Source organism: Phocoena phocoena, chromosome 3 (genome assembly GCF_963924675.1).
Source record: "Phocoena phocoena chromosome 3, mPhoPho1.1, whole genome shotgun sequence".
NCBI lineage: Eukaryota > Metazoa > Chordata > Mammalia > Artiodactyla > Phocoenidae > Phocoena > Phocoena phocoena.
The window spans coordinates 152,340,638-152,354,538 of record NC_089221.1 but is presented as its reverse complement, the minus strand read 5'-3'; the positions used below and the strand labels follow the sequence as shown (position 1 = coordinate 152,354,538).

The 13,901-nt window shown below is 41.3% G+C and overlaps 1 protein-coding gene across 1 annotated transcript in view; it reads right to left on the bottom strand.

Moving 5' to 3' along the window:
- The window catches only part of SIMC1 (SUMO interacting motifs containing 1), a 45,879-nt gene extending 37,323 nt beyond the window's left edge, over nt 1-8,556 (bottom strand). The window contains exons 1-6 of the mRNA XM_065873748.1: nt 8,380-8,556; nt 6,602-7,300; nt 6,421-6,547; nt 5,822-6,315; nt 1,974-2,206; nt 1,137-1,206 (exon numbers count right to left, since the gene is read on the bottom strand). Coding sequence (XP_065729820.1) covers nt 1,137-1,206; nt 1,974-2,206; nt 5,822-6,315; nt 6,421-6,547; nt 6,602-7,300; nt 8,380-8,556 — 1,800 coding nt within the window. The remainder of the gene's footprint in view (nt 1-1,136; nt 1,207-1,973; nt 2,207-5,821; nt 6,316-6,420; nt 6,548-6,601; nt 7,301-8,379) is intronic.
- Between the last annotated feature and the right edge of the window lie 5,345 nt (nt 8,557-13,901).

Here is a 13,901-nt window from a genome sequence, read left to right as displayed (position 1 = left end):
TGTCTCCCCCTTTTTTGATTGTTCCCCTATTCTTTGTATGCATATCTTCAAGTAACCTATGAAATGGGGTGTGTGGATATTTTGTCAAGTTTGTACATGTCTGGAAATGTCTTTATTCTACCCTCACAGTTGACTAATAGTTTGGCTGAGTATAGAGTTCTAAGTTGACAATAATTTGTTCCATCCAAGTGCTTTTGGGTTAGCAGACAGAAAGCTGGCAATTAAGTTTAGGGATCCCTAAAGGTCAGAATGCAGACTTTTTTTCTGGAGCACCAACTCTACACTAGCTGCCTTCATTTATGACAGATGGTTCATTCGATTTCTTTTAGACAATGAATCCTCTGATTTTTTGCCTGAAAGGTAGGTAACCTGGCAACTGAGCTTTCTGTACTCAAAAATAGAGAGATTATCAGTTCCATCTACAAGCTTTCAACAGACTTACAGCTCATATCCTACTTCAACCTTCTTATATATTGTGTTTCTGAGTCCAAAAATTCTCTGCTCTAAAGGGCAGATTTCCTCCCTCTTTGGCTACAGCCCTTCCTCATGTATTCTAGCCTGTAGCTTCCTCAGCCTAGCTTCATCAGTAATCACTCTTATATTTCCTTTAGCTCTTCCAATCTTCATTCAAATCTATTGTCTTTCCCCTTATTTTCAGTGCCATAGGTTTATACACTTCTCTATTCATTTACTGTTATTTTAAATGGAATCTGAAAAAGGAGAGGGATAAGTGAATGTATTCAATCTTGAATTGGAAGAAAACACATACCATTTCAATAGGAATGTTTTGGTCGGGATTGGGGGGAGTAAAAGAAAGGAATAATGGCAAAGACGTTACTACCAGATTTACAGTCACTTTTATTTCTAGTTAAAACTTCCTCTGCGGGGCTTCCCCGGTGGCGCAGTGGTTGAGAGTCCGCCTGCCGATGCAGGGGACACGGGTTCGTGCCCCGGTCTGGGAAGGTCCCACATGCCGTGGAGTGGCTGGGCCCGTGAGCCATGGCCACTGAGCCTGCGCATACAGAGCCTGTGCTCCGCAACGGGAGAGGCCACAACAGTGAGAGGCCCGCATACCGCAAAAAAAAACCCAAAAAACCTCCTCTGCAAAAGATTTTTGCTTGCAATTGCTATGTTACCTCTTCCTCCATGACATAAGTGAGCAGCTTCCAGTCCCACTCCACCGTCTTGGCATTAGCTGGATGTAGCCTGAAAGTAAAGTGACATCAATTAGAATTCTGGAGAGTTTAGTGGAAGAAGGGATGGGATCTCGAAGATGATAGAAGCAAGAAGCCTCCTCTTATCCTCAGTGCTCTTGCCCACGCTTTGATACAATACCATGTCATCTGAGGGTAATGTAAGTTCATTTTCTTTGGCTACCCAGTATCCACCTGTCTTTTGGGAAGCATTAGTACCCCAATTTTGCCTTGAAGAAATCAACTCTTTATTATTCTTAGCCCACTGGCTTTACCCACTAGGACCCTGGGATGAAGTTTGTGAAGCATGTCAATCTTGATATTCTATTCCTCAGTTCACAATGATTGGCTCAAAGATGGACTCAGGTCTTATGTTATGCCAATTAAAACCTATAAGACTCAATTTCAGAACTCTGTGTGATTATAAAGGAAGTGGACCCTCTTTTGTACTAAGAATGTTGTAAAAGCTAGAGGCTGAGAAGGTTACCATGTGAAGCCTAGAAACAGCAACGCAGAGCTGAAAAATGGATCCTGGTAACCATTTCTGAACTGAATTAAGTCACATCTTATTCCTAGGTTTCTAGTAACACGAGTCATTAAATTCTCTTTTACCAGCTGTTAAAGCCAGTTTGGATTGAGTTTCCTGTCACTTGCAATACAAATAATACTAATATACTAAGTCACCCTCTCTAATGGTTAGATGAATAAATCTTAGGCAAGAGAAAGTTGTGCCCTGAGTCCAGGTTCCCCAGAAGATTCGCCAAAAGCTAAGGTTCATACTGCTGAATTTTCATGAGAAGCATGTAGGCCTCCTTTAGAACATCCACAGTCTCAGAGCCACTGAGCAGGATTTTCTGGATGATGTGAGCCACAATTTCTCTGGGTGGGTAATGCTGGGGTGACACAAAGTCCATCAAAAACTGCACAGTCCCCAGGGGAAAGTTTTCTTCAATGGTGTTTGCTACCATCCTTAGTCTTCGATGAGGGATAGGTTCTAATTTTTGACCCTTGTTCTGCAGAGATAAAAAGAAATAAATTAGGATGGGTTTCTATAGACATAAAAGCTAGAGGTTCTGGAACAAGTTGAAGACAGGGAAGTTTTCCATGCATTTTAAATATTCATAATTTAAAAAATTGAGACTGGAAAGCCTTATCTAAAAAACTTCTAATGACATGGTAAAATGCTTATATTAAGTTAACAAATAAGAATACAAAGTTCTACATGTAACATGATTTCATCTGTGTTAAAATATAGCATTAGAAAGGAAAGTACAAAAGATTTAAGAGCTAGCCTAAGTTGATTTTGGAATAAGGGTGATAAGATATTTAGGGGTAGCTATGATACTATATCAGATACTGAAACAAAGAGATGAATAAAGATGCTTTAAATATCTTTTATTGTTAGAAGAATTCCATTTTGTTGATTTTTTTTGAGCCAACAGTAAATATTAAGTTGCTTCACCGCCCCCCCCAACCCCCAAACAGTATGTATATAAAGAATGAAAGAGAATGTATGAAAAGTGGTTTTCTATTATCTGGGTGGTGAAATGATGGATGATTTTTCCTCTAGATGTTCTTTTGTAGTTTTCAATTTTTCTGTAATAGACACATCATCAGAAGAAAAACAAACATTAAAAAGTCTGATATAATAACAACAATAATTATAATAATAAGTTTTAACATTCAACTTATCCTCACTTAATTCTCTCAACAACTGTAAGAAATACATGTTATTATTATTCCTATTTTATAGATAAGGAAACTGAGATTTAGAGTGAGAATTTGTCATGCAATAGATGGCAGAAGCTGGTTTCATACAGCGGTATAACTCCATAGCTACCATCTAAACTCAAACTCTCTATAAACAATAAAACCAACAATAATAAATATATTATTGTTAAAACCCCCAATTATTAAAAAATTTAAAGTGTCTACACATAAAAAGGCAACCAGGAAGGAAATACACCCAATTATTAACATTAATAAATGCTGACTGATAGCATCATGGGTAATTATTTCTTAAGCAAGCATTATTTTTAAAATCTAGAATAAGTATTAATTTTAAAACATAAGCCAAACAAAGTTTGATAGTTTATGTATAACAGAAGAACAGTGATGGCTGGAATTGCCCTTCTGGGGAGAGGGCAGTTAGCTTTCTTATGTCTCAGGACACCTGAGGGTAACCCCTGATCTCACTGATAACTCAGGGGAGTTAAGGCTAATGTCTGGTTAGCGGCAGCATGGACACTGGCTAAGAAGTTCTTGGAAGAATTTACTGTATAGCACAGGGAATTATATTCAATATCCTGTAAAAACCTATAATGGAATGTAACCTGAAAAAAATAACGGAATCACTTTGTTGTATACCTGAAACTAACATAACATTGTAAATCAACTATATTTTAATAATATAGTTATATAGTATTAAATATATATTTAATATAATAAATATATTATATTTATTGGCTATAAATGGCTATAGTAAGTATTATTATAGCCATCCTAGTCGATACAAAGTGGTATCCCATTGTGATTCTGATTTGCAGTTCCCTAATGACTAACGATACAGAAAATCTTTTGAGAAATGTCTATTCAAATCCTTTGCCCATTACTAATATAATACTGTAAATCAACTATACTTCAATAAAAAAAATAATGTACTGACCAAAACCCCCAATGAATTAGAACAGAATAGAAAATAAAGTGCATCACACTAAAAACAAGTTCTGGGGGGAGAATGACTTAGTGAAGAAGTACTTATAAAAAGCCCAAAAGTAATCAAAAGAGACAGAAAATATTTACAGATGTATTCTAGATGGCTGAGATTCTTTGAGAAGTTAAGAAATAAAGATGAAGAAGAAAAAGCCACTCTGTGTAGCCTAATTGCCACCTTGTAATCCTGTATCTACTGATGGCTTCTTTGGTTGTGTAGCACCTACAAAGCACTACAGCCTTGACTAGGTAAAAAACTTTCTCAAGTCCTCCAGGTGCTCAATAATGGAATGATGTATTGCCAATCAGAGGCAAACTCATAGGAAAAAACAGAACAAGCTAGTGTTGGGGAAAGTCATTCAGAAGGAGGAGACATAAAGCCTACTAGAAGGTAGAACAATTAAAACGAGAAAAAAAAATTCATTCTCTAAGGGCAAATCAATGTGAATGCCTGACACCCACTAAGCTGGATTACGGATTGCTCCAACAGGAGAAGCACCTTTTGGATTCTTGAACAACTTCAAGCCAGTCTTCTTAATGTTGGGAATGTGGTTAGGTATAATGAAAAAAAGCTTCATGTTATGGGACTTAGCCACAATTTTTTTTTTTCTTACACATCTAGTTTAGTTCTTACAGATCGATGAAGACTAATGGGAAGTAGCATTCCCGTTAAAGTCTTAAAATTGAGCTGGAGAGGGTGTTGAGAAAAGGGAACCCTCCTACACTGTTGGTAGGAATGTAAACTGGTGCTGCCACTATGGAAAACAGTATGGAGGTTCCTCAAAAAACTAAAAATAGAGCTACCATATGTCCAGCAATCCCACTCCTGGGCATATATCTGGAAAAAGACAAAAACTCTAATTTAAAAAGATACAGGCACTCCAATGTTCATAGTAGCACTATGTACAATAGCCAAGACATGGAAACAACCCAAGTGCCCATCAACAGATGATTGGTTTAAGAAGATATGGTACACACACACACAAACACACACACACAGTGGGATATTACTCGGCCATAAAAAAGAATGAAATAATGCCATTTGCAGCAACATGGATGGACCTAGAGAATATCATACTAAGTGAAGTAAGTCAGACAGAGAAAGACAGATATTATATAATATCACTTATATGTGGAATCCAAAAAAATAATACCAATGAATCTATCTACAAAACAGAAACAGACTTGCAGATACAGAAAACAAACTTATGGGTACCAAAGTGGAAAGGGAGGTGGGGAAGGACAAGTTAGAAGTATGGGATTAACAGACACAAACTGCTATACATAAAACAGATCAGCAACAAGGATCTATTGTCTAGCACAGGGAACAATATTCTGTATCTTGTAATGATGTGTAATGGAAAATAATCTGAACAAATATATAACTGAATCACTTTGCTGTATACCTGAAACTAAAACAATATTGTAAATCAACTTCAATAAAAAAAATCTTAAAGTTGAATTTCCTCCCCCCAAGTTAGAGAGTAACAATTTTGAAGGTACCAAAGTGTCATGAGTATTATTATCTCTGTAATATGGAAGCTGTAATGAGGGCATCAGGAATTGAGGAAGGAAAGGCAGATGAATTGAGAAGTATTTGATGAAGGCCTATGATGAGCCAGACACTCCGACAGGCACTTTACATATTATCTCCTTTAATGATACTGTGAAGTATGTTCTTATCTCCATTTTATAGATAGGTGAAGTGACTTCTTCAGTGCCAGATTTTAAGTGTGGGGCTGAATTTGAACCCAGATCTGATTCTACACTGAATGGTTCCACAGTGGGAGAAAGATAAAAATGTCTTAACTCAGCTGGGCCTGTCCTCTCATGCATGGACTCCTTGTAGCATACTAACGTCATGCTAGGCCTATACAAAGGACACCTGATCCCCAGAGGAAGATATGTTAGCTCACCTCTCTTGTGTCTTTATCTGGTATTAGTGTCTGGAAGAAGAGGTGATGCACCGGAGGTCGTAAGAAGTACTTCAGTCTATGCAGGCATGGTCTGTTGTACAACCCACCTTGTGGTGTTCGTGCTTGCACCTGGGCAGATCTGGGGTTGACAGGCTCTGACAGTGATATCTCTTTTCTGGCTGGAGTTTCTGTGACAGAGAGCCAAGGAACTTTCTCTAAGGAAGTTTCAGACTGTGGGCTGGGAGAGCAGCTTGGAGAGGATGGAGCTGAGACATCCATAGGGGTGTCATGTTTCTGTACGTCATTTTGCGGAGAGTCAGGCCTGAGTTTTGGTAAATGAGGCAAGTCTCTAAGTGTGTGTGGCATGTCTTCTGGCAAGCATGACATGTCCCCAGGTGAATGTAGCACATCTCCTGATAAGTGTGGGACTTCTCCAGGTGAATGTGGTACACTTCCTGGTGATGGTGGCGTGTCTCTTGGTGACTGTGGTACATTGGCTGGTGACCGTGACACATCTGCTGGTGACTGTAGGACATCAGCTGGTGACTGTGGCACATCTCTTGCTGACTGGGGCATGTCTCCTGATGATTGTAGCATATCTCCTGGTGACTGTGGCATGTCTTGCAGGTGTGCCACATCTTGTGGATACGTTATGTTCTGAGGTGGGCCTGGTACATCTTGAGGTAGGCCCAGTGAGTCTTGAGGTGGGCTTTGTGAGTGTTGAAGCTGCCATGATGAGTCTTGAGGTGGACTTGGCATATTCTGCTGAGCACATGGCACATTCTGAGGGCATGGCACATCTTGAGGAGGGCATGGCCCTTCTTGAGGTGGGTGAGGCAAAGTTTGTGGTTGGCACTGCATGGTTTGTGATGGGCATGACAAGGCTCGCGGTGGGCATGAGGAGGCTCGTGGTGGACATGGTGAGGCTCGCAGTGGGCATGGCAAGGCTCTCAGTGGGCATGGCAAGGCTTGTGGAGGGCAAGGCACATCTTGCTGTGGGCATGGCAAGGGTGCCCTTTGATTGCTACGGCTACCATTATTGCTTGTTGCAGGGAGGGAGTGAATATCTGAAGATAGCTGTAGGCTTGCCAAGAAGCTGAGGTCACCTTTGAATATGGTTGAGCTACAATTCGGCTCTCCTGGATAAACAGAGTCCCCACTGATGGACATAGGGGGCTGGGGACATTCAAATGCAGTTTCTTCCAAAAGGTCCAAATCCACAGGATCACTGTTAATGATTCTCCGTGCTGCAGGCCGAGAGCTTCTGTCTACCTGCCCTTCCATCACCTCTTTGCTGGAGAGGCTGGCACATGCTTGAAGACTGGCTGGCTCTTTCTGGGAAGGAGCAACGGGTTCTAGAGTCAAGTCAAGAGTGGCAATAGGTCTATTTTCTTCCTCAGATCCTGTTAGGTCAATCACACAGAGTCCATTGCGATCCTTTGCCCTTGGTCTGGTTTCTCTAGTTAAGTCAATGAAGTCCTGTTGAAGGATTGTGAGAAGATAAGAGGTCAAGTAGGGGTCTTGGCTTTATCTAAGAGGACTTAAAGCTTAGCTTTTAAGGATAAAACGATTTCACTTTTTCACTTCACTGACAATTTATATATCTTTATTATTATTATTTTTTTTTGCCGTATGCGGGCTTCTCACTGTTGTGGCCTCTCCTGTTGCAGAGCACAGGCTCCGGACGCGCAGGCTCAGCGGCCATGGCTCACGGGCCCAGCCGCTCCACGGCATGTGGGATCTTCCCGGACTGGGGCATGAACCCATGTCCCCTGCATCAGCAGGTGGACTCTCAACCACTGCGCCACCAGGGAAGCCCCTATATATCTTATATAACATAAGTGTTAGTTTATTTCTTTTGGCTAAAATTTTCCTCTGTCAAAGCTGCCAATTTCTATACCTTCTTAAATTATCCAAATGCCACAAGCACATAACAGAGGACACAGGGGGAAATGTATTATGATCCAAGGTGGACGGGGGAGTAGTAGAGAAGATTTCAACCTTAAGTCAAAGTAAAAAGCAAACTTTGTTTGGAAAAGCAAATACACAGGATAACCTACAACAGAAGCTAAAGAAGGGAAACTAATATGAGAATCTACTTTGTGCTAAGAATGTGTTGAGTGCTTTCACACATCTTTAATTTTCACAATGACCCTGTCAGGATGGCATTATCATCTCCATTATACAGATGGGGAAACTAGAGTTCAGAGGGGTTAGGTTATTTACCTATGGATTATACAGTTATGTAGCAGAGACAGACATTCAAACCCAGGCCTGTTTCCTTCTTTCCCTGTTAGGGCCTAGGAATGTACAACTTCATTCAATGTATAGTCAGCCTATAGTCAGATATGGAGAATAATACACTAAGGGTTATAAAACTAACCATTCTAAGTGTGAGCCTAAACTAATTACAAAAAACCTCCTATATTCACCCCCATTCCTTGGCAAAATGATTAGGCAGTTCACAAAGCCTGATGATGCCAGCCAGAGGTACTGTAAACAACCTCTGTGTCATGAGCCAGGAAAAATATTGCTCTGCCTTCCAGGTGTCTCCTCACTTGGTTGGGTACCATTGCCACTGCTATGTCGGGTACTAATTGCTGGGCTAGCAATGCTCTTGCTGCTACTACAGCTACCATGCTATTTCTTTTAATAGATGTGATGGTCACCACTGTCAACGGCACCAAAGCAGGACACAGGATCCTGGGTGGGTCAAGTGAGAAGCTGGCATGCATCTCATCTGGGAATAGGGATTGCCTGGTGAAACCTAATGCCTCATTCCTAAGAAGCAGCCATAAAGTATCACTGCCTCTCTACTGCTAGCTGAACTCAACATAAATAGCTGCAAAGGTCTGAATTCAACTCCTATTCCATCACAAACTCCTAAAATGCAACATTACCATGTCTCTCTCACTTAAAACCCACCATATGAGCTACAGGATAAAGGGCAAATGCTTTAGTAAAGACTCATAAAGCCCTTCATAATTCAGCCTCTTTGTGATTACTCTCCTCCTCGTGTGCGCAAATCACACAGAACTACTTCAGATCCCCAAATGTGCCATGCTTTCTCAAGTATTTCTATCTTTATGTTTGCTTATGTTCTTTCTTTTGTCTGGAGTGATTATTATCCCTTTGATTGTTTGGAAGTTTCTTGTCTTTCAAGACTCAGCACAGATATCACTGTGTGCGAAAATTCTTCCAGATCACTTCTTGTCCCAAGTTAAATTATTAGTTTTCTCTCTTATACCCCCAATTCATCTGTACAAACCAAAAAGGTTTATCCCAAAGAATTTGATGTTTTTAAATGATATTGAAAATGGAAATAATTTTTTGTCATTTTCCAATTATTCATTGCTAGTATATAGAAATGCTGTTGATTTATGTATGTATATTATCCCTGTATCCTCTGACCTTGCTAAATTCACTTACTAGTTCAGGTAACTTTTTTTGTAGATTCCTTAGTGTTTTCCATATAAGAAATCATGTCTGCAAATAGAGGAGTTTTACTTCTTCCTTTTCAATCTGCATGCCTTTTATTTCTTTTTCTTAACTATTGCAGTGGCTAAGGCATCTAGTATAATTCTCAGCAGAAGTGCTGAAAGCAGACATCTGAGACTTTCATCATTAAGTATAATGTTAGCTGTGTTGTCTTCATAGATGCCCCATATCATGTTGAGAAAGTTCCCTTCTTCTCATTGTTTTCTCAGAGTTTAAAAAAATTTATTTAGGCTGCACTGGGTCTTAGTTGCAACACACAGGATCTTTGTTGTGGCATGTTTAGTTGTGGCTTCTTAGTTGCAGCATGCATGTGGGATCTAGTTCCCTGACCAGGGATCGAACCCGGGCCCCCTGCATTGGGAGCATGGAGTTTTACCCACTGGACCACCAGGGAAGTCCGTTTTCTGAGAGTTTTAATTGGAAATGGTTGTTAAATTTAGTCAAATGATTTTTCTGCACCTGTTGAGATATTTTATGATTTTCCTTTGTACTATTAATATCAAAAATTATATTAACTGATTTTCTAATGTTAAATTAATCCTACGGAAAACTCCACTGGTTATTATGTATTTTTTTCTACATTGTTTTAATATATCAATATTTTGTTATGAATTTTTGCATATTTATGAGGGATATTAGTTTATAGGTTTCTATTCTTGTAATTTCTTTTACTGGTTTTGCTATCAGAATAAAATTGGCCTCATAAAATGATTGGGAGCTATTCCCACCTCCTCTATTTAGGTTGTGTTGGATTGGTACCATATCTTTCTTCAATGTTTATAGAAATCACCAGTGAAGCTATCTGGGCCTGAATTTTGCTTTGTAGTTAATATTTAGTAGACATAAGGCTATTTACATTTTCTACTTCTTGTGTTAGTTCTGTGACTTATGGATTTTGTTATTAAAATTATTAGCATAAAGTTGTTCACAACAGTCCTTTATTATCTTTTTAATTCTATACTCTGTATAGATTTATCCCCAATTTTCTTTTTTTATTCCCAGTATTGGTAATTTGTATCCTTTGCATTTTCTCCCCTGATCAGCCTAGCTAGAAGTTTATCAATTTGACTGATCTTTCCAAAGGACCAGATTTTTCATCCATTCCCTTTATTTCTATTGTTATCATTACTATTTCCTTCCTTCTATTTACTGTGGATTTAATTTGCCCTTCTTTTTCTAACTTTTTAATGTGGAAGCTGATACCTTGATTTTCAAAATCTTTCTTTTCTAACATTAGCATTTAAAGCAAAAAATTTCCCTGTAAGTACTGCTTTAGCTTCATCCCACATTTTTTTTTTTTTTTGCGGTACGCAAGTCTCTCACTGTTGTGGCCTCTCCCGTTGCAGAGCACAGGCTCCGGACGTGCAGGCTCAGCAGCCATGGCTCACGGGCCCAGTCGCTCCGCGGTATGTGGGATCTTCCCGGACCGGGGCACGAACCCGTGTCCCCTGCATCGGCAGGCGGGCTCTCAACCACTGCGCCACCAGAGAAGCCCCATCCCACAATTTTTAATTCACAGTCACTTTATTATCATGTAGTTCAAGCTTACCTTCACCATAGTCAGAAAATAAACCCTGTAAGATTTCAATCTTTTGAAATACACTGAGACTTATTTTATGTCCTAACACATGGCCTACTTGCTGAATGTTCCTTGTACACTTGAAAAAAATGTACATTCTGCAGTTGTTGGATATAAATGCCAATTAGGTCATGGTTGCTGATAGTAGCTTTTGGATCTTTGATTTTCTTCACCTTTGAGGGGATGCAGTTGTGCTATCAAGTACTGACAGAAGTGTATTAAAGTGTCCAGGGGAGAGACCTTCAAGATGACGGAGGAGTAAGATGTGGAGCTCATCTTCCTCCCCATAAATACATCAGAAATACATGTACATGTGGAACAACTCATACAGAACACCTACTGAACGCTAGCAGAAAACCTCAGACCTCCCAAGAGGCAAGAAACTCCCCACGTACCTGGGTAGGGCAAAAGAGAAAAGAAAAAACAGAGACAAAAGAATAGGGACGGGACCTGCACCTCTGGGAGGGAGCTGTGAAGGAGGAAAAGTTTCCACACACTAGGAAGCCCCCTCACTGGTGGAGATGGGGGGTGGGTGGGTGGGGGAGCTTCGGAGTCAGAGGAGAGCGCAGCAACAGGGGTGCAGAGGGCAAAGTGGAGAGATTTCCGCACGGAGGATCACTGCCGACCAGCACTCACCAGCCTGAGAGGCTTGTCTGCTCACCTGCCAGAATGGGTGGGGACTGGGAGCAGAGGCTCTGGCATAGGAGGTCAGATCCCAGGGAGAGGACTGGGGTTGGCTGCATGAACACAGGCTGAAGGGGGCTAGTGAGCCACAGCTAGCCGGGAGGGAGTCTGGGAAAAAGTCTGGAACTGCCTAAGAGGCAAGAGACCATTGTTTCAGGGTACACAAGGAGAGGGGATTCAGAGCACCACCTAAACAAGTTCCAGAGATAGGCGAGCTGCGGCTATCAGGGTGGACACCAGAGATGGTTATGAAATGCTAAGGTGGCTACTGCAGCCACCAAGAAGCCTGTGTGCAAGCACAGGTCATTATCCACACCTCCCCTGCAGGGAGCCTCTGCAACCCGCCACTGCCAGGGTCTTGTGATCCAGGGACAACTTCCCCGGGAGAACACACGGCAAGCCTCAGGCTGCTGCAACATCATGCCAGCCTCTGCCGCCACAGGCTCGCCCCGCATTCAGTACCCCTCCCTCCCCTGGGCCTGAGTGAGCCAGAGGCCCCTAATCAGCTGCTCCTTTATCCTGTCTGGGCGGGAACAGATGCCCTCAGGCGACCTATACTTAGAGGTGGGGCCAATTCCAAAGCTGAACCCCAGCAGCTGTTCGAACAAAGAAGAGAAAGGGAAATTTCTCCCAGCAGCCTCAGGAGCAGGGTATTAAATCTCCACAATCAACATGATGTACCCTGCATCTCTGGACTACCTGAATAGACAACGGATCACCCAAAATTGAGGTGGTGGACTTGGAAGCAACTGTAGACTCAGAGTTTGCTTTCTGCATCTAATTTGTTTCTGGTTTTATGTTTATCTTAGTTTAGTATTTAGAGTTTATTATCATTGGTAGATTTGTTTATTGGTTTGGTTGCTCTCTTCCTTTATATATATATATATTTTTTTTTTCTTTTTCTCTTTTCATGAGTGTGTATGTGTATGCTTCTTTGTGTGATTTTGTCTGTATAGATTTGCTTTTACCATTTGTCCTAGGGTTCTGTCTGTCGGTTTTCTTTTTTTTTTTTAGTATAGTTTTTAGTGCTTGTTGTCATTGGTGGATTTGTTTTTTGGTTTGGTTGCTCTCTTCTTTCTTTCTTTTTTTATTACTTTTTAATATTTTTATTTTTAATTTCAATAACTTTATTTTATCTCTCTCTCTCTCTCTCTCTCTCTCCCTTTCTTTCTCCTTTTTTTCCGAGCCATGTGGCTGACAGAGTCTTGGTGCTTCAGCTGGGTGTCAGGCCTGTGCCTCTGAGGTGGGAGAGCCGAGTTCAGGACATTGGTCCACCAGAGACCTCCTGGCTTCACGTAATATCAAATGGTAAAAGCTATCCCAGAGATCTCCATCTAAACACTAAGACCCAGCTCCACTCAATGACCAGAGGGCTACAGTGCTGGACACCCTATGACAAACAACAAGCAAGACAGGAACAGAACCCCACCCATTAGCAGAGAGGCTGCCTAAAATCATAACAAGGTCACAGACACCCCAAAACACATCACCGGACATGGTCCTGCCCACCAGAAAGACAAGATCCAGCCTCATGCACCAGAACACAGGCATGAGTCCCTGCCACCAGGAAGCTTACATAACCCACTGAACCAACCTTAGCCACTGGGGGCAGTAACCAAAAACAACAGGAACTACAAACCTGTAGCCTGAGAAAAGGAGACCCCCAAACACAGTAAGTTAAGCAAAATGAGAAGACAGAGAAACACAGCAGATGAAGGAGCAGGGTAAAAACCCACCAGACCACAATAAATGAAATAAAAAATTCTCTAGAAGGAATCAATAGCAGAATAACTGAGGCAGAAGAACGGATAAGTGACCTGGAAGGTAAAATAGTGGAAATAACTACTACAGAGAAGAATAAAGAAAAAAGAATGAAAAGAATTGAGGACAGTCTCAGAGACCTCTGAGACAATATTAAACACACCAATATTTGAATTATAAGGGTCCCAGAAGAAGAAGAGCAAAAGAAAGGGACTGAGAAAATATTTCAAGAGATTATAGTTGAAAACTTCCCTAATATGGGAAAGGAAAGAGTCAATCAAGTCCAGGAAGTGCAGAGAGTCCAACATAGGAAAAATCCAAGGAGAAATACGCCAAGACACATTAATCAAACTATCAAAAATTAAATACAGGGCTTCCCTGGTGGCGCAGTGGTTGAGAGTCCGCCTGCCGATGCAGGGGACACGGGTTCGTGCCCCAGTCCGGGAGGATCCCACATGCCGTGGAGCGGCTGGGCCCGTGACCCATGGCCGCTGGGCCTGCGCGTCCGGAGCCTGTGCTCCGCAACGGGAGAGGCCGCAACAGTGAGAGGCCCGCGTA